The following is a 20,664-nucleotide window of genomic DNA, read 5'->3' as shown; positions in this document are numbered from 1 at the left end:
TTTTTTTTGAAAAGAATGGCATATTAGTTTTCTACTGTTGCTTTAGTAAATCACCACAAACTTAGTGGTTTAAAACAACTCAAATTTGCTGGGCATAGTGTTGAATACCCAGAATCCCAATGACTAAGGAGGCTGAGGCAGGATGGATTGCAATTTGGGGTTGGCTTCAGCAATTTAGTGAGACCCTGCCTCAAAATAAAAAATAAAAAGGGCTGTGAATATAGCTGAGTGGTTAAATGCCCCTGGGTTAAATCCTCAGTACTGGAGAAAAAACAAAAACAAAAACAAAAAACCAACAAAAACTAAAACAATTCAAATTTATTCTTTTAGTTTTGAAGGTTAGAAGCCCCAAATGAGTCCTACAGGGCTAAACCCTGTATCTGAAGGACTGGTTCCTTCTGGAAGGTCCAGAGGGAGAGTATGTTCTTTGACTCTTCAGCTTCTGGAAACTGCTGGCAGGTTTTGGCTCCTGTATACTTTAGTCCAATCTCTGCTTCTGTCAACACAACACCTTCTCCTTCATCGATCCTCTTGCCTTCTAATAAAAGCTTTGTGATCACATTTAGGGTCTATTCTGATGATACAGTATAAGCTCTCCATCTTGAGGATTTCTTCACGTCTGCAAAGTCCCTTTGCTGCATAATGCAACATTCACAAAGTCCAAAGACTGGGCCATGAATCTCTTCTGGGGGCCGGGGGGTGTCCATTATTCAGTCTACCAAAGAATACGCACCCCTCCTAAAGCATCTGCCTTCAAGCACTGAGTCCATTGAGGGCTGCTAGTGGGGAACTGTGCCCTCAGCTAAGGCCACATAAACAAGTTAACGGTGAGCTTTAGTCCTCTGTGGACAAGGGATACACCTCAGGCAGCTATCTGCTTTCCCCTGGGGCCAATATGGAGGAAATTCCTTCAGAGCACAGGCCAGACTTGCTTCTGGTCTATAAATCTGGAGAGCATGGAAGGGGCTGGGGGATTGCATTCTTTTGAGTGACAATTCAGAGGCTAGTGGAACTAGGTCCCTCATCAGGTGTTTCTGACGAGTGTCTTCTAGGCACTGTCAGGATGTGGTGGGATGCTGATCTACGGAGATGAACAAAGTGAAAATATTCACCCTGAAGAACTCAGAATCTACCAGGAAGGATAAATTAATTCTGGGAGAAGCTGTTAAAACAGAGGAGAAGGTATACTTGGTAGAACTGAGGAGGCTGGGGTTGTAGCTTAGTGGTAGAGCACTTGCTTAGCACGTGTGAGGCACTGGGTTGTATCACAACATACCACTAAACCAGTCAGGGTCACTCCAAGTGAATTTGGGGACTAAATAAAGACACAGACACAGAAAGTACCTTTTCTTTGGGTTCAGTGACTGCTCCTCAGCCGCAGCTCCCACAAGTGGGGGGGGGGGCAAGGCAGGCAAGGAAGAGATGGAGGAGTGTGTGCTGAACCCTTTTATTGGAGAGAAGCCATTCAAGCGAGGCAGATGCCTGGACAAAAAAAAAAAAAGATTTTGCCAAGGCATAATTGGGAATTGCAGGTACATTATGAAGGGCGAGAAACTTGTGCAGTGGGGAATAGCTCATGAACATGGACTCAAAAGCCAGGAGAAGTCTACAATTTAGCGGTGTGAGGATACTCGCCTTTGATTTTGTCTTAATTTTTCTGAATGATTAATAAGTGTATTTTTTTTTTCTATTGTTCACTTTGGATTAGACACTGTGCTTGTCACTTTTTGGGAATTGTTAAAGAAACGATGTCTGCAGATACCACCACCAGGCAGATATCATTCTCTCCACTTCACAGACGAGGACCTGAGGCCTGGTAGGACCAAGCACCCACCAGTCATGCAGGTAGTGAGAGGCGGAGCTAGGACTCTGGCCAAGCTTGGGGACCTTGTCCTTAGTTTCTGCTTTTCTGTGCTACAACGTGTGGGTGTAAATTTCATTATGAAGGTACAGGATAGAGAACATGGAAAGATTTTAAAGCACAGAAGTGACAAACTCATCCCTGGCACCAGGAGGTTTTTCTCTCCTAGATGTAGTGAAGTCAGGTGGGGATGGGTAAGTGGGTAGAGAAGTGTCACTTGAAGCCACAAGGCCCTTAAACCTATGCATTGTGTACCTCCTCTGTCACTTCACTTCTGAGCTTCCAACATGAGCTGTTCACTTGCTGCTTTCTGCTTACATATATGAACTTTGGAGTCCTGCAGTTAAGTATGGAATCCCTAGCCCCGTCATTTAATAGTTGTGGGGATCTTGGGCAAAAATACTCAAAACCTTCCCCGTCTGTAAAATGGGGATTATAAAACATCTGCCTACTCTGTCAGGTTATCATGATGATTAAAAAGAGATAAAAGATATAAAGCATTATCAGGGCTGAGGATGTAGCTCAGTGATAATGCTTGCCTAGCATGAACGATATCCTGGGTTCAATCCCCAGAACAAAAATAAATATACAGAAAGATAAAGTCAAGCTGGGTATGGTGGTGCACACCTGTAATCCCAGCAACTTGGGAGGCTGAGGCAGGAGGATGATAGGTTTAAGGCCAGACTCAGCAACTTAGTGAGACCCTGTCTCAAAATTAAAAATAAAAAGTGCTGGGAATGCTCAGTGGTTAAGTTACCCTGGTTTCAATCTCTGGTACAAAAAAAAAAAAAAAGAAAAGAAAAAAAAGAACATGTTATTCTTTTTAAAATTTATTTTTTAGTTTTAGGTGGACACAATGTCTTTATTTTACATTTATGTGGTGCTGAGGATGGAACCCAGTGCCTCGTGCATGCCAGGCGAGCGCTCTACCACTGAGCCACAATCCCAGCCCCATAAGCTTTCTTACTTCTGAACTTCAATGCACAATATGGCCCTCTGCCTCCTTGGGATATACTCTCTCCTGGTGGTCCTCATCCCTTTCCAGTTTTCCCTTCTGCTTCCTGGCATTCTCCTCATCTACCATCTCACATCAATATTCCTGTTTGCCCAGGATGTCAGCCTCAGTCTTTTTTTCTCTGAAACCTCTGGCTAGATCTCATCCAATTCCCCGCCTTCTGTTATCTGTACAGGGCTTGCCCACAAACAGGTCCAGCTGAATCTCCTTATTTAATAGATTAATATTCCTAACTCCCAGTGGGTGTGTCCTCCTGAATTTCAACAGGGACTTTATGCATCTTTATTTTTAAAGATGCATAAAGGAGCACTGGGAATTGAACACAGGGACATTTAACCACTGAGACACATCCAAGCTCCTTTTTATATATTATTTATAGGCAGGTTCTCACAGAGTTGCTTAGGGTCTTGCCAAGTTGCTGAGGCTGGCTTTGAACTTGTGATCCTCCTGCCTCAGCCTCCAGAGCCTCTGGGATTACAGGTGTGCACCACTGCCCCCAGCTCTTCATGCATCTTCTTGGTTTTAAAAGCAGTTTCTTTCCCCTGCATTCCCCACCTTAGTATAATCTACTGCTATCTCCTAGCTGCTAAGGCTAGAAGCTCCTTTCCTCTCCAAATACCTAAATCATCAAATCTTATTGAGTCAATCTTTTGTAACCCCCTCAAATTCACCACTTCATCTGTCTACTACTACCACTACCTTAGCTGAGGCCACCTTCAGCTCTATCAAAAACTCAGCTACAATTCAATTTACAGTACCAATTCTATGGTAGATTTTCTGGAAGCAGGCCTATAGCTGGAGAATTTTCAAGAGGCTGTGAATTGCTTGATTTTCTTTAAGACTATTCTGAGTTTAGAAAACTCTTTATGTACCTGACATGTTTGAATTTTTATCCAAACATTTTTTAACATTTAAAAAAATGGGTAATACTTTGCCCTAGATTCTCCAACCAATAAAAACATTCCAAAAAAGTTTTATTAGGCCTAGGAAGTTTGGCCTTCAAAGAACAGTAGTAGAATTGTCATCTTTGCCCTGTTACCAGAAACGCTGTCAATAATGCTGTCACTAAACTGCGTGTGAAAGGCACTGGTGAATTCCTCATAGCCCTCCCAGACCATAGTGAGGACTAGATCGGGTAGCCTGGCTCTATTGGGCAAATCCCAAAGATGGCTGCCCCAAGGGCAGCTGTGTCCTAACAAGGCCTGGCCCCAGGCTGGGTGAGGGGGAGTGGTGTGGTCAGCTGCTCTTCCTCCTAAGAGGGTGCAAACGCAGCTATCTGCACCGCCTTTTGTTTCCTCCTCTTATGGAGCCACGGGGAGAGTCTGTGGAGCTCTTTCATGGCCAAAGCCCAGAGCCTGTGTTATGTGGCAGTCTTGGGAGAAAGAACATGAGGCCAAGGCCTGTTCTCAAAGGCTCACTTTTGACAGGAAACCAGAAAAGATTAAGCATGAAGGGCTTCCATTGTCTCATACCAGCCAGGAAAGGATAGGCCTGGGCTAGCCAGTGTTCCTGTCTCTGACTTCTGTCATGCCCCTTACAGACCCTGTGAGCACTCACTCTACTGTCACAGCATAAAGGGCAGCAGTAGCCAGAAAAGTGAGAAGGGTAAAGGCAAGGCATGTTTCTTTCTGCTAAGTTAGGGACCTGTGAGCTACCTTAACCACGACATGTACAGGCTGTCTCAAATCCCAGAACCACAGGGGGTCTTGGGTGTCTTTAGCATTTTAAGTTGGTTGGCATCTTGCTTTTAAATCTGCCTTAGTTTCAGTTCAGAGTAAATGACTCTTGGGGTGGAAAGCCCCTGACATGGAATGTCAGGCCACTAAATGGCTCTACCACACTGGAAAGTTATTCACCCTTGCCGCAGTCTTGGCTGGGCACAGAATCACGAGCCACCACACAGCTTTGTAGATTCAAACAGCAATTCTTTATTCCCGAACTCACACCGGCCTCCACACACGTTCTGGGGCAATCCCAGTTCTCCTCCCAATTCACCTACTATACGAGGCTTTCTTCCCAAAATCCTCTCAGGCAGCAGGAACGCCCTAATCCCGGCAGCAATAATCTTCAACCTCCAACTTCCCTAAAATCCCTATTGTCTTAAACTGGGAACGCCCTAAACCCAAGGACCGGGATACTATACTTCCTCAAACTGCAGGATACACCCTAATCCTGGATCCACCCTCGTCCTTGAGTAGGGTCACCTTTCTCAAACACACATGCAATGTCAACAGCGAAATTCCAAGGCAAGTCCATTTAACATGGGGTACGCTGGCAAGGAAATTTCGATGCGTCATTCCTACTTGGTAATGGCCCTCAGCACACCCTCTGAGAACTTTGGGCTGCATTTTTGAAAGCAAATTTCAGTGAATGAGATGCTGAGTATGAAGACGCTGTCACTACACATTTTAAGTCATTGCTGCTTCTGCCTATAATTGAGCACAGGTCCAAGATCCCATCACTCTAGACTGTGAGGCCCTAAAGAGAGACCATGGGGCCTAAATTAATTTGTTGGGTTACAGTCCATTTTCCGTTGCTATAACAAAATACCTGGGGTTGGGTTCTTTAGATGTTTGAGTCACGATTCTGGTGGCTAGAGGGCCCAAATGATCTGGTGCTTGCATCCTGGCAGTGTCATAATATTGTGGAGAAGCAGAAAAGGAATCAGCCATATGCAGAAGGGCCAAATATGGGGGATGGCTTCACTTTTATTACCAGCTCTTGCTAGAACTAATTCAATGAGACTAACAATTCCTTCTGAGAGGTTAATGACCTAATTATCTGAAGGGATGATTAACGACCTAATTATCTTATACAAGGCCCTACCCCTTAAAGTTTCCACCTCCTCTCAACATGTCCATATTGGGTCCAATATGAACCTTTGGAGGACACAACTTCCAGCACGTGAAACTTTGGGAGACATATCTCAAACTATCCAGACCACGGCAGGCCACCACAACAAAGCACTGCAGACTAGGGGGTTAAACCCTGGAAACTTATCTTGTCCCTGTTCTGGAGGCTAGAAGTTCAAAATCACAATGCATTGGGAAGTTTGGTTTCTTCTTAGCCTCCCTCCTTGGCTTGCAGATTGCCACCTCACATACCTGGTCATCCCTTTGTGTTCTAACCCTCTCTTCCTATAAAGACACAAGTCATTCTGTATTGGGCCTACTTTAATGACCATTTTAACTTAATCATTTCTTTAAAGGCTCTCTCTCAAAATACTGTCACATTATGAGGTATTATGGGTGGGGCTTCAAGATACAAATAACAGGAGGGTGGGTAGGTGCATAATTCAGCCCACAACAGTGCCTGTTCTAAAAATCCCTGCAAGACTAAGGACTGAAAACTGGGGACTTCCCATTAGGAGAGGCCACAGGCCCCCTGTTCTCTTCTTTTGTTTTACACTCCTTCCGAAAGGCACAGTTTTCAAAAATGTTTCTGTGTGGGAAGCCATTCTGACACGTGATTGGGTAACTCCCGTTAAGGGCCTGAGGCGCTTTGGCTCTGTGGAAGCTTTCCCGACTCTTTCCTGATGAGAGAGCCCATCCTTGTGGGGGTGTGCCTGACCACTGACCCCGGGAACCCAATCACTGACCCTGACCTTGGAGTGCAGCCCCCCTCAACCTTCATTGGATGGAACTCTCCCCTGAATCTCTTGTTCCCCAATAAAGGGCTACTCCCAGGCGTGTTCACTCTCTCTCTCTCCTGCTAGCCCTGAGTAATCCTCGCTGCCCTGCTGGGCGGCTAGAGGTGGGAACCAGAGAGGTGAGCCGTCTCGGACCTAGCAATATAAATAAGGTACTGTCTGTGTGTTTTATTTCGATCTCTTCTAACTAACTTTATGCCTAGAACCTCATTAATGAAACCATTGCGCAGGCCGCGTGGTAGATTTCTGCTCGTTTCTTCTCCCCTCTGTGAAGCCTCATCAATCTTATGTTTTACCTATCAACTGTGTTGAGACAACACAGAAACACTGGTTTTAAATAAACCGTGATCAAGAGGGTACACGATCTGCAAAGTCCCGGCTCACTGCTCTAGTTGAACAGGACCAGTCCTGACTTTCACTCACTTGGTGCAGGAATTCTTCCTTGAGCTAACTCGTTCCTGTCCTCACAGCTTCTGGGGCTTGCAGTTGCCATCAGGGGAGGCGAGAGGGAGATGTTCTGTCTTCCATTGGTTCAGTGCTGCCCAGTAGCTTGAACTTCGAGGGCTTTGGGCTGGATAATTCTCAAATATCTACACAGAACTCATGTTTCTCAGGATATCTTCCAGGAAGAATCTCATGCTGTGGACAAAAGCAAGGAACAATACCACCAGGATCTAGCTCTCAGAGAGTAGCCTGGGTTATGGAGGCTGGTGAGGTCCAGGTCTACCACTCATTTGCTGCTGCACGATTGTACCCAGGCCAGGAAAACAGCACTGGGTGAGTTTACAGGATATCAGCAAGACATCAGATCCTTTCTTCACCTCTGCTTCATTCCTACCTGGAATTGCCCGTGTCATTATTTGGCCCAGTAGAATTGGGATCACCCCCCCATTGGTATATAAATAAAATTTTATCACCCCCCCATTGGTATATAAATAAAATTTAACCAATATTCACTTAAGGCTGCTGAATCTACATTGTGTTTATTTTACTCTATACCTTTAAAAGGCATCAAATAAAATTATAGCCAGGAATATACATAAGGAATACAGATTAATAATATAGTAACAAAAGTTAAAAAAAAAAGCAATCTTTTAGGAGTCCTATAATTTACTTGAACATACAGAAAATCAATACCACCTCTATTGTTATAGGCAAATGTATGCAAACAGTATCAATCTGTACAACTTAAAAAAATTAATCTGAAGTTGTAACAAGCTGTATAAAAATTGAAATTATCCTTCAGTTCTCCCAAAAGCTCTACAAAAATCAGTGATGTACCTGCCATTTGGCAGTGTCCTTTACTTGTTGCCCAATCACATTTCCTCTAAACCCAATGAAAACGTCATCAGGACAGGCTTCCATATCTGTAGCTACATCTCTAATCATGATTATTTTCTTGAAGTAGAAATTTTCTTTTAAAAATTTAGTATTTTTCCTTTCCCACCAGATTGGACTGTTGGCTGTGTCTCATCAAACCTGTGTATTCCTATTAAAGTAGAATTTCAGCCTATTGGCAGATATATTGGTTGCTGGCATATTGAGCTTTGAAGTAACATGCTCTACAATACTTCTAAAGCCATTAGATATTGGGAAAATCTGAACGTTTCATATTTGCAGGCAACTTACCATCTACTTTTGTGTGTGTGTGTGTGTGTGTCAGATGGGGCAGTGGTGCTCTGAGAGCCTTGGCACCTACTTCCTGGAGGGCTGGATCAGTGCTAAGTCCTCAGTGAGAACAGCTTTGAAGGCAATAACCCACCTAGGCTTGTGTCATTTCTGACACTAAACTCCACAGAATTTGGCCAGCTTATCAATTTCTTCTTCTTGGATAACTGTGATATCAACATCAAAACACACTGCATCAGTGGGTGCACTATGCCTGTAATCGCAGGGGTTTGGGAGGCTGAGGCAGGAGGATTGCAAGTTCAAAGCCAAAGTCAGCACTTTAGCAAGGCCCTGAGCAACTTAGCAAGACCCCATCTCAAAAAAAAAAAAAAAAAAAAAAAAAAAAAAAAAGGACCTGAGGATGTGGCTCAGTGATTAAACAACCCTGGGTACCAAGAAACAATCAACATACTGCATCAGATGAACTGAAAGAGGGAGACAATCCTTGGAAGAATTTCCTCATTTCTCCAATGCTGGATTCCTATAAGTGTGCTTTTATTCCTGCTCCTTTCCTGAGTGAAACTGCAGCATAAAGTTCTGCTTACAAATTAAAAAGATCTATGCGTTCTTTAAGAGCCAGCGGCACTGTAGCGTCTGGGCGCGTCCCCAGCCCCTTGCTCCTGTGGGTGCCATGTTACTTCGGGGGCCAGCTCAAATGCTGAGGTAGGTGACTAGGATAGGAAAGCAGGGCCCTTACCAAAAGCTCTTACATCTGTTGATACTTGAGGCAACTCAAACCAGCTTTGCACATTCCCAGACTGCAGGCAATAGACCTCAGCTTGGCAGAGCCACGCTGGCATAAGACCTGGCTCCAAAGGGGTTCACTGAACCCGCATTGGGGTTTTGAAGAAAATTAACATGGGGGACGGATCAACTGATGTCCAGCAAAAATCCAGAAGAGGTCCGAACAAAGTACTGCTGAAAATTCAAAGGGGTTAACACGCACATACCTCAGGTGTGCCCAGGAACAATTAACAAGACTTGGACGTGGGAGATAATGAGGCACCGGATGATACTGAACAGAGCATCAGTTATCCGACACACGAAGCACCACTACACCCAACACTAGTGGGTGAAGGTACCACGCAAGTGGCCAGGGACTCACTCGACCCGCAGCTTTATCACCAGTACCCCCAACTCCAGCGAGCATAAGTCTGGAAAGAGCTTAGGGGCGACTTCCCAGAGAGGACAGGGAGGACATTTCCGGCGGGCCGGAGGGGTCGCAGGCAAGGGCCAGGGCAGCCCAGCTCAACCCGGCTCTGAAGCCGAGGGCTGCGGACCGCGAATCCCGAGCGTTCCCTAGTGACTCAACCGCGGGATAAGGTCGCTCGCGCCCCTCCTCCCGCCCTGGGCGACACCATGGCCAGAGGCTGCCGGTTGCCAAGAGGGTTCCCGGGAGAGGCGAACGGCGCTGAGCGTTAGGCTGCGATCATCCTAGGGCGGTGCGCGCCACACAAGAAATGAACCGGGCGTCCGGTAAGGCTGGCTGGGCTCTCCGCCCACTGTGCGGCCTTCTCCTTCCCTTCCCTCCACCCCCTCGCCCCGGAGGACGACACCACCGCCTGGAGAGCGGTGCAGCTCCTTCCGAGTGCCGCCGTGGGTGGCTCTGAAAAGAGCCTTTGGATGCGATGGAACCTCGAACCGGGCGAGCGCCTGACTTCTTAAGCTCGCTCCCCGCGGATGCGGCGGGCCAGCTGGATGTCCTTGGGCATGATGGTGACGCGCTTGGCGTGGATGGCGCACAGGTTGGTGTCCTCGAACAGCCCCACCAGGTAGGCCTCGCTGGCCTCCTGCAGCGCCATGACGGCCGAGCTCTGGAAGCGCAGGTCGGTCTTGAAGTCCTGCGCGATCTCGCGCACCAGCCGCTGGAACGGCAGCTTGCGGATCAGCAGCTCGGTGGACTTCTGGTAGCGCCGGATCTCGCGCAGCGCCACGGTGCCGGGCCGGTAGCGGTGGGGCTTCTTGACGCCGCCGGTGGCCGGCGCGCTCTTGCGGGCCGCCTTGGTGGCCAGCTGCTTGCGCGGGGCCTTGCCACCGGTCGACTTGCGCGCGGTCTGCTTGGTCCGGGCCATGGCGGACAGAGGCACTAGCTCTCCGGCGCGGCGGCAGGGACAGTGACCTGGTGCCCGCCCGCCGCCGCAGTCTTTATAGGCACAGTCTTTTCCCGATTGGGCGGGGAGAAATTGAAAAGTCCCGCGCAGGCCGTCCGTTGGCTGTGACGTCACCCGCACCAGCCTCCGCGGTTGGCTCGGGCGGGACCCCGCCGCCCCGAGCGCCCCACGCCCCCTCCGCGGCCTCGCCTGCCCGGTGCGCTCTGCCCACCTCGTCTTCTTTCCCTCGCTCTCGCTGCGTGGATGTCGTCTTGGGTCTCTGCTCCGTCCGTCCGATGGTTCCTTCCCTCTTCGGCCCTTCGTCCCCTTGGAGCACGCTGCCCGCGACGCCCTCCTCCTCACGCTTTGTGGCTCCCGAGTCGAGCCTCACCTTTTACTTGACCGCCGTCCCCGAACGCCTAGTCCCGCCTCCCTCGGGCTCCCGGGTGGCTTCGGGGCGGATCGTTCGTGCTTCTCGGGTGGGAGGGTTGTGTCCCCTCCGGGCGCCAGATTCCGCCTCTGGAGGCCTAGGCGGGTAGCTCCGTCGCTACTTAGAAGTCAAGAGGCCAGCTCAGTGAGGAGGCCAAGACGACCCAGGCCCGCCGCGCTCGCCTGCAGCAGACAGGGCTTGCGCTGGTGACTACGTCCCCTAGGGGCTACCGGGCCTCCTTTGGGCGGGAGGGGGGGGTCCCTCAAGAGCCCGAGAGAACGTGTGTGGGGTGGGGAGTGGTGTCACATACTGGTGGGAGCCGCCGCCGTGGCGTTAGCGCTACTGACCCGGGCTGCCCGAGGCGCAGTGTCCGGTCCCCGCCGTGCTGGGCTCCAAGAGTCACGGCCCACCCGGCAAGGGCCGGCAGAGATTCCAGGCTCAAGCCTCGGAGGAGAGAGCGGCCGGGAGCACGAGGCGAAGGGCTCTCCCCGCGCTCGCCGACCGGCCGTCCCCTCCGGGTCACCGCCTACTACGCGGCGGGGGCGGTTACTGTAACAACTCCTTTCACTTGAGGGTGTGGGTGGCTCTGAAAAGAGCCTTTGATTTCACAGGCACCCCCTTCGGGGCGCGCGGGCCGGAGTGGGCGGCTACCGGACGCCTGCCCCACTTCACTTCCCCTTTGCCTTGTGGTGACTCTCCGTCTTCTTCGGGAGCAACACGGCCTGGATGTTGGGCAGGACGCCGCCCTGGGCGATGGTCACTTTGCCCAGCAGCTTGTTCAGCTCCTCGTCGTTGCGGATGGCCAGCTGGAGGTGACGGGGGATGATGCGCGTCTTCTTGTTGTCGCGGGCCGCGTTGCCAGCCAGCTCCAGGATCTCGGCCGTCAGGTACTCGAGCACCGCCGCCATGTAGACGGGCGCGCCGGCCCCCACCCGCTCGGCATAGTTGCCCTTGCGCAGCAGGCGGTGCACCCGGCCCACCGGGAACTGGAGGCCAGCGCGCGAGGAGCGCGACTTGGCCTTGGCGCGGGCCTTGCCTCCCTGCTTGCCACGGCCGGACATGACAGCGACAGTCAACACGACCAGCTCCCGCCTGGACGCCCGGAAAGCCGCGGCAGACGGCGCCGCTTCACCCTTTTATAGGCAGAACGGCGATTGTCCATGGTGTGCTCTCATTGGCCAAAGCACAGTTTTGCCCGGATGACCAATAGGAGAGCTCAGTCAGAATCCATTCATTTACATAATCTCGTCTCCCTCGCCTCTGCGCCGCCGAAAACCCGCGAATCACAGCGTGGCGCGATCGCGACCTTAATTTGCGTACCGCCGCTATAAGTACGCGGTCGTTTCCGGTGCGCCCCTGCGCTTCTCCTGTAGCGATAGCCTTCCCGGTCTCCAGCTGCCCTCGCTTCTTGCCTCTTGCTTCTCGCCATGCCGGAGCCGGCCAAGTCCGCTCCGGCCCCCAAGAAGGGCTCCAAGAAAGCCGTCACCAAGGCCCAGAAGAAGGATGGCAAGAAGCGCAAGCGCAGCCGCAAGGAGAGCTACTCCATCTACGTGTACAAGGTGCTGAAGCAGGTCCACCCCGACACGGGCATCTCGTCCAAGGCCATGGGCATCATGAACTCGTTCGTCAACGACATCTTCGAGCACATCGCCGGCGAAGCGTCCCGCCTGGCGCACTACAACAAGCGCTCGACCATCACGTCGCGGGAGATCCAGACGGCCGTGCGCCTGCTGCTGCCCGGGGAGCTGGCCAAGCACGCCGTGTCCGAGGGCACCAAGGCGGTCACCAAGTACACCAGCTCCAAGTGAGTCCCCGCCGGGGACGCGCTGGCTTCCAAAGGCTCTTTTCAGAGCCACCCCACCTTTCCGTGAAAGAAGCTGTTTTTCCGCTGTTGCTTACACCATTACCCCATTCACCTGTATCTGCACGACAAGGGTAGAAGGGCCCCGTGGAACCGTAGTTGATAGTGTGTGCGTGTTTTACACACAGATGTCTTTTCCAACGTGAATAGTTTTTGATGCTTACTGGTCATAGACCAATTTTGGTGTACTTGAGGAAAGGGGGAGGGTGTTAAGCAGTGCTTGTAAGCAGTTACACTGGGGCAGTACTAGGATATAACCATTTTTTCTTGGTTCAGAAACTGATGTAAAGGTATATAGCAATTGTTGGATGACGTTCCATCATTTGTGAACTTTGGGATACCTTTTTTGAGGGTTGGGTCCAGGGGATTTAATTCGGGGCACTCAACCACTGAGCCACATCCCCAGCCCTATTTTGTTTTATTTAGAGATAGTTTCACTTGCTGAAGTTGCCTTTGAACTTCTGATCCTCCTGCCTCTATCCAGCTGCTGGGATTACAGGTTTGCCGCTGTGTACCTGGCCTCCCTGGGTACCTTGATTGTGATTGAAGAAATTTGTAAAAATGCCTCTTAAGTTTGTCATTTTAGGTAAATAGAATCAATAAGAATTTATTGCTCGTAATCAAGACGTAAAACACTGTTAGAATAATACACCCATCTTTCCCCAGAAATGTTTCCAACGCTAAATATAAAATTAGCTTCATTTTCAGAGCACCCAATATAGCATAGGTCTTCATTTTTTTTTTAAAGTACACTTAAAAAGCAGCCACATAAGAACAGAAGATGAAGTTCTGAAATAAAGGTATAAAACTGTTAAACATCCTGCAACAGTGGCCTATATCCATCCTCCTGCTTTTGCTCATTTTTTTCTTAGATAATTATCTATCTTCAGGCATGATATACTTCCTCTCTGCCCATCAAACTAAAAACATAACTTATTTCCTAGTTATTGTGCAAAATCCACATACCTTCACTGAAAAAACAAAAACCAAAAAAATTCCAAAGCTTAGTCCCCAGGAAATACTTCCTGCCTTTGCTTGTGCCTTAGCTTTTTTTTTTTTTTTTCTCCTCCATTGCTAGGGACTGAAGGCACTACCCCCAGCATGCTGCACCCCCAGTCCTAGATTGTGCCTTATGTGGCTTTCCTGAGTAACAAGACAGATTGCCAAAGCCTCAAAATCTTGGTGAAAGCAAGGACATGGGAGTGAGGAGGAAAGGCTATAAGGATAGTTTGAGCTCTCAGAGTAGGAATATAAATTCATTTTAATAGAGACAGGATTTGGGGTTAAAATCTAATTATATATGGAGAAGATAGTGATCAACTTTTAGGTCTGGGGACACAAATATGGGTAAGATAACAAAAAAGAGTTAATCTTGAAAGGGGGAGAGAGACTCAATGCAATATATAATCCCATCACCAAAATTCATACTTACAGTTGTGAAAGCAAAACTAACCTTTGGTTAAGACTCTGTTAAGAATATCTGTGCACATCATTTCCCACAATAAGGGAGAAAAGGAGGGGGAAAAGCCACAACACTTTTCATACTGACATAGGACATGTTAGGAACACAGCAGTAAACAGAGTAGAAAAAAGTCTGTCTCCATAGGACTACATGCCAGTTGATGGATAAATGAAAATAAGCAAAGAAATGTATAACAGTCAAAGGGTGATATGTACCATGAAATAAAAGAGAATATGAAATGGAATGAATGTTATGGAGCTGGGGCCTTCTGAGAAACTGAGGAAGACCCCCTCTTCAAACCCTGATTCGTTAGATCAAGTCAGAAAGACTTCAGGAGTAACAGAAATGAGTTTGTTAAGAGGTAGGAAAAGAAAGGGACACTCCCAAGGGACAGAGTGGGTCCTCTCAGAGAGGAGAGGGACAACATGCCTCTCCTGCACATTTTATTGGGAATCCCAGAAAAGTTTCCAGAGAGTCTTACCCAAGTCCACTTGACTTTTGACTGATATCAGGGTGACATCAGACTTTCAAGTATCCACTGCCATGGCAATTTTAGGTCACCTTGGCCCATGCTGAATGGTTCTTATTGGATTCTGAAACATACATTCTGACAGATTTTATGGTTAGGAAGAATTATTCTTATCTCTCCGAGTTTCAGGATCTGGTCACAAAAGTCTTCCCTTCAGGATAACTTGGGTTCCTCTTATCAATACAATTTGGGGCCTGCATTTCTCCTACAGTGAACAGGTAGTTTGCTGGAGAATGTGACACACCCTATCCACTTAGGCCAGGCAGGACTATAGACAAATTGCTTTTCGGAAAAGAAAGCATGTGGGGAGCTGTTGCAAGCCAGCCATGGGCTGTGTGTGTGAGCTATGAGCATTTGAGAGCTGACACTGCTGCTCTGACTGGGCTGTGTAATGTCCTTTTCCCTGGCTCTGAGATGGGTGTGGCTTTTCCAGATGTCAGTCAATCTGCTAACTGCAGACATCACCAAGCAACCCCCTTAAACCCAAACCCTTGCCTTATTTGTATTGAACTTTCTTGAGTGTCTTTCCTCCTAATAAATAGGGCTTCAAGCATGCTCTCTCTTTTGCCTGCCTCTCTTGCCTCCCTTGTGGGAGCTGGGGCAAAGGAGCCATCACTGAACCCCAAGAAAAAGGTACTTTTTGTGTTTGTGTGATTATTTACTGCCAGCCCAATTCACCTGGAGTGACCCTGACTGATTTATTCATGAGTTGCGACAGGGAACAGCACAGTGGACCCATTTTATGGAATTATTCTCTTCACCTCATGTTCCCAGTATCCTCATCTGTCTATTCCCTAAATGGGAATAGCAAGTCTGATCAGTTAGTATCTGAGAAGAGACCCAAGAAGAGAGTTGAGAAATTGATGTGACTCCATTTTTGAGAAACCAGCCTCTACCTCAGAGCAAAGCCTGTCCAAGGAAGGGGGCGTGACCCTGGTCCTAGGAAAAACCCGCAGAGCACTCCTAGGCACATACCCACCCTGCTGAGTTGTTTGTCTGTAAATAACAGGAGAGATCTGCAGCACCAGGTGTCCCTGACTCAGTCAGGCTAGGTGAGGGCCCATAGCAACCCCCTAGCAACCACCAATCAGCATGAGACAGGGAAATACCTGGGATGCCAGATGACCCCCCAGTGGTTGATAGCATGTTGAGAAAACATATAGTTTAGCAGGTACACCCCTCATGGCTTAAACCAATCAGTTCAAAGGAATCCCCCTCTTGTACTAATCAATCATCCCTACCCAACTTGTTCCCATCAGTGAATGTGCTAATCAATGTTAATTTGAACAATTTCATTCCCCTTTATACCTTTCCTTTCCCCTCCCCTCCTTCTCCCCCTGATCTTCTGACTCTAATGATCCCCTTCTATTTGTATTATTATTTTAATTAGTGCATTATATGTAAAAGTTGTATTCATCATGGTATGTTTGTATATGAACAAAGCATAATTTAGTAGATTTGGTTCCCCAGTACGTGCCCTTGCCTCCTTCCTCCCTCTTGATCTACTTTATTGGTCTCCCTTTATTTTAGTCAGCTTTTCATTGCTGTGACCGCAAGACCTGACAAGAGATATTGGCAGGAGGAGTTTATTTTGGCTCACTCTTTCAGAAATTCAATCCATGATCAGCTGACTCCATAGGCCTGGGCCACAAGGTGAGGCAGATCATCAGGCAGAAGTTTGTGGTTGACAGGACATGGCAATCATGAAACAGAGCTCCATTCACAAGGGAGCTCCAACTATTCCCCTCCAGCTACTCACTACTGTTATGCCAGATTTGTGGGACCCCAATAGACCCCCAGGAGCCGAATCCGATGCAATCATAAAAGAGTCTTTGAAAGACTCCAGCCCCATAACCTGAGGCCTTGTTGCGAAAGTAAAAGTATGCAATAAATAGGCACAAGTACCTGATGAGCTTACCATATAACCGGTTGAGAAAGAGCACTGCACCCATATCTCAGGACATGCTTGAGCTAACAGGAACAGATAAGCAGGAACAGAAAGAATGGAATGTAACCCTGGGTTTTCCAAGAACGTATAGTGAAAAGCAAGTTTACCCTAATGCTGGATTCAAAAGAACCAATGAGATACCTGTTAGTGTGCTAGGCGGGAAACAGCTCCCCTCTCCCTATAAAAGAACTGTACCCCAAAGCCCAGGGTGCCAGTTCACCAAAGCTTCGGCTGAGGTTTTGCTGTGCACCCGCAGGCGCCTGTGTATTAATAAACTTGCCTCTTGCTTTTGCAGCCAGTGTGACCCGTAGTTCTCTTTTGGACGGGGGATTTGAGGGTCTGAGGGTCTTTCATCTTTATTGCAAGCTTGAGCCTGGACTCACAACCCAAGGAGTGAGTGCCGGCCCTTAGTTCAGTGAGGATTTATAGATTTTGCGGGGATACTCTATGTGTCACAACATCACACAGCAAATCATTTCACCCCATGTGAAAATCAAACAACATCTCTTAACATTGATTAGTGTATTTATTGGTGGGAACAAGTTGGGTAAGGGTGATTGGTTAGTTCAAGAGGTGGATACATTTGAACTGATTGGTTTAAGCTGTGAGGGGCACTACATGGTTTCCTAACATGTTATCAATCACCAAAACGACTGGGGGGGGGGGGTCGCCTGGCATCCCAGGTATCTTCCCTGTCTCACGCTGATTGGTTGTTGCTAGGATTATCACAACCAGGCCTTAGGCCTCAAACATTCTTTGGTCTTTCCAGGAACTAGCTTTGCAGAGTCAGGGACACCTAGCGCCACAGATCTCTCCTGTTATTTACAAACAACTCAGCACCTAGCTATGTGCCTAGGAACGCTCTGTGGGTTTTCCAAGAACAAGGGTCACTCCCCCACCCTTTGGATAGGCCCTGCTCTGAGGTAGATGCTGTTTTTTAAAAAAATGTAGTCACATTAGTTTCTCACCACCTGCCTATGGTTACCTCTACCACGCGGCCTGCGCAGTGGTTTCATTAATGAGGTTCTGGCATTAAGTTAGTTAGAAGAGATCAAAATAAAACACACAGACAGTACCTTATTTTACATTGCTAGGTCCGAGACGGCTCGCCTCCCTGGTTCCCGCCTCCAGCCGCCCAGCAGGGCAGCGAGGATTACTCTGGGCTAGCAGGAGAGAGAGAGAGTGAACACGCCAGGGAGTAGCCTTTTATTTGGGAACAAGAGATTCAGGGGAGAATTCCATCCAATGAAGGTTGAGGGGGGGCTGTACTCCAAGGTCAGGGTCAGTGATTGGGTCTCCGGGGTCAGTGGTCACGCACACCCCCACACGGATGGGCTCTCTCATCAGGAAAGGGTCGGGATAACTCCGACACAGCCAGAGTGCCTCAGGCCCTTAACGGGAGTCACCCAATCACGTGTCAGAATGGCTCCCCACAGTTACCTGCCCAGTTAATCTGAATTAGTGGATTAATTCGCTTATTAGTTTATAGCTCTCACTGTAAGGGTCAGGCGAAACGTCGGAGAAAGAGACCACGAGACTAGCTTCATGCAATTGCAAGGGGGATTTATTGGATCCATTCCAGCGCACTGGGACTCCATGCTCACTCAAGAAGGGAGAGCAGCCCGGAGCCCAGAGCAGAGCTCAAGCAGAGCTTAAGTACACTTTTTGGAGAGGGTGGGGGGCTTTGCATACATCAGAACAAATCATCATGAGGCGCGGGAAAATTGAACAACAACTCTGATACATGATTAGTCCATTCATTGGCGGGAACAGGCTGGGCAGGGGTGATTGGTCACTTCTAAACTGGGTACACATTCAAACTGATTGGTTCGGGCCCTGTGACGAACTGCACAGGGTTGTCTTAACTATCTCAGGAATCTGGGTGTAACAGAGGAACTTAATAGTACCTAATCTTTTACATTTCAATTCAAGGTTTCCAGCTTAGAAACTTTACCCTTTCATCACAATCATTTCACCTCTGAAAATTGTTGCATTGTCTCACACATAAGATTTTGGGGGAGATCTCATATTTTTACTGCTATTTACTGGTGATGAGTCCTTGCTTCCCCAAATGCTGAAGTTTAACACCAGAGAAGCACGCTGAGGCAAGTGTAGAGTGGAGAGTGGAAGGCTTTATTAAAGGACAGCAGAAAAGACTTCCTCCCAGAGGAAAAAGGGGACCCAAAAGGGGGAATCCATGGAAGCAGGAGGTCTTCCCTTTTTTATAGCTAAGGTCTTCTTTTAGTCCTCCCACATTCCTGTCCTTTGTTTCCCTCTATCCTGCAGTGACAGAATGCAGGTGGGAAGGCCAAAAGGTGGGAGGTAGGTGGACTGATGGGGCAGGGAGGAGTAATCTGGGCAGGAAGGGCCTGGGGTGGTTTGATTAGCACCTCCCTGTTTGCTGGGAGCTACTTCATTAACAGTTCCTTAGGATTCTGGTCTTGGGGACATTAACATTTTAATTTCCCCAGGTGCTGCTCTGTTTTCCTGGACTCCATTCTCAATAATGGTCTCCATTTTCTTTCTCTTACTCAATATTAGACCCAATTTACCTAAGTACACTATCTACGTATCTTTAAATCTGGCTTCATTCCCCCCCCTCTTGTGGGAGGCCATCCTCACACGTGATTTGAGTTACCTCCCTGGCTGGATGAGAAGCGCTTAAACACAGTGGTGTCAGAGCCTTCCCCACCCTTTTCCAGGTTGGAAGGCTTGTTCGTGCAGAGGCATGCCTGGCCACTGCCCTGAAGACCCAATCGTTGCCCCTAACCTTGGGTTGCTGCCCCCCTTAACCTTTATTGGATGGGATTTTCCCCGGAAGTTTTTGTTCCCCAATAAAAGCCCACTCTCTTCTCTTCTCTCTCTCTCTCTCTCTCTCTCTCTCTCTCTCTATCTATCTATCTATCTCTCTCTCTCAATAGTCTCTTCTGTAAACCTTGCAATCACATTAGGTGGCTGGAGGCAGGAGCTAGGAGAAGTCATCTAGGAGCTGGTATTAAAGGTAATGAGAGTGTGTCTCTTTAATTTAAAACTCCCTAGCAATTACTTATGAACCTAATCTTCTTTCATGAAGCCAGCGCTGGATGTGTGGCAGACCCTCTAATTTTAGGAACTCCTTACTGCTATAAGAAAAGGGGATAACAACCGTTCAGGCTTCTTTGAGCTGGAAAGGGGCAGTGTGGAGCAAGCAGTTTGGAGTTTGTTTTTTAAAAAATCGGGTCGATGGAGTGGTTCATAATAGAAGTCCTATTGAGAAGTAACAGGCTGGAGGGTCATTTGCATGATGGGTGGTCTATAAGAGAAACAAGAAGTTATTAGTACTGGAATGAGATTAATGCAACAATAAATGCCACAGCCTAGGAATATGCCAATGAGAATGATGATAATGACAGAGACTAACAATGTTTTCCATAAGGAGGTATCAGAGAGCCAGAAGCTACGAAATTGTTCCCATGACAAGGTTGGCGAGGACATGGCTTCTATCTGAGCATGTAAATCTTTAAGCATATTAGTCACATTGCCAGAATTGTCAGGGATGTAAACACAACATTCAGTTTTAATAATGGCACAAGTACTGTCTTGGGCTGCAGTAAGGACATCTAAAGCCTTCCGATTTTGTAAGATGGCCTTCCTCATAAGTGTTACTTCAGGAGAGAGATGCTTTCCTCAACCTTGTGGAGGAGCAGTTTGAGTATAATTGTTTAAAGTCTTTACATGCCACATTACATCCTCTAAACCAATTTGTAAGATAAACAGTGAAGCTAGATGATCATACCAATGAAACACAGATCGTTCCCATCTATGTTTGAGATTGAGGAGGTTTGCTGGCTGTTCTGTATTTGGGGTTCATCTCCCCTGCATCCAGGGGTACCCAATAGTACATCTCCCTATCCAGCCTGGGGGAAGCCAGGGCCATAAGTTAGTTCCACATATCCATTGAGTCCCATTGGGTGCTGGTCAAATAATTTTAGGTCTAGAGAGCCAATCTGTTCCAAACCAGTCATTGGCTTATAAAACCATAATTTGTTGGCATTGTGGCTCTGAGGCCCATCCTAATTCTCCAGTAGCATTAGGCCATTTGTCATAGGTATGGTTTTGTTGTTCCCAACAGATTGGAGCTTCTTGGTGTAAATGCCCAGTAATGGGAGTGA

General features: G+C 48.0%; 2 protein-coding genes and 1 pseudogene across 3 annotated transcripts; 1 reads left to right on the top strand and 2 right to left on the bottom strand.

Annotated features, from left to right (window-relative positions):
• Window positions 1–8,568: 8,568 nt before the first annotated feature.
• On the bottom strand, window positions 8,569–10,272 carry LOC308656224 (histone H3.2). The gene has a single exon (XM_081307086.1). The coding sequence runs from the start codon at window positions 10,263–10,265 to the stop codon at window positions 9,855–9,857; it is 411 nt and encodes a 136-aa protein (XP_081163212.1). The 5' UTR covers window positions 10,266–10,272; the 3' UTR covers window positions 8,569–9,854.
• A 1,002-nt stretch (window positions 10,273–11,274) lies between these two features.
• Window positions 11,275–11,774, bottom strand: LOC308656221 (histone H2A type 2-C-like; annotated as a pseudogene). The gene has a single exon. The product of its transcript is annotated as a histone H2A type 2-C-like (transcript).
• A 350-nt stretch (window positions 11,775–12,124) lies between these two features.
• On the top strand, window positions 12,125–15,184 carry LOC308656231 (histone H2B type 2-E-like). The gene has a single exon (XM_081307093.1). The coding sequence runs from the start codon at window positions 12,141–12,143 to the stop codon at window positions 12,519–12,521; it is 381 nt and encodes a 126-aa protein (XP_081163219.1). The 5' UTR covers window positions 12,125–12,140; the 3' UTR covers window positions 12,522–15,184.
• The last annotated feature ends 5,480 nt before the right edge of the window (window positions 15,185–20,664 follow it).

The sequence above is a fragment of the Spermophilus citellus genome, assembly GCF_964194105.1.
Source record: "Spermophilus citellus genome assembly, chromosome: 9".
NCBI lineage: Eukaryota > Metazoa > Chordata > Mammalia > Rodentia > Sciuridae > Spermophilus > Spermophilus citellus.
Note: the sequence above shows the minus strand (reverse complement) of the source record. Positions and strands in the feature narration are given on the sequence as shown.

Bases quoted from the DNA above. Each gene is read 5' to 3' on its own strand.
- LOC308656224 (XM_081307086.1), bottom strand. From the start codon at position 10,265: ATGGCCCGGACCAAGCAGACCGCGCGCAAGTCGACCGGTGGCAAGGCC.
- LOC308656231 (XM_081307093.1), top strand. From the start codon at position 12,141: ATGCCGGAGCCGGCCAAGTCCGCTCCGGCCCCCAAGAAGGGCTCCAAG.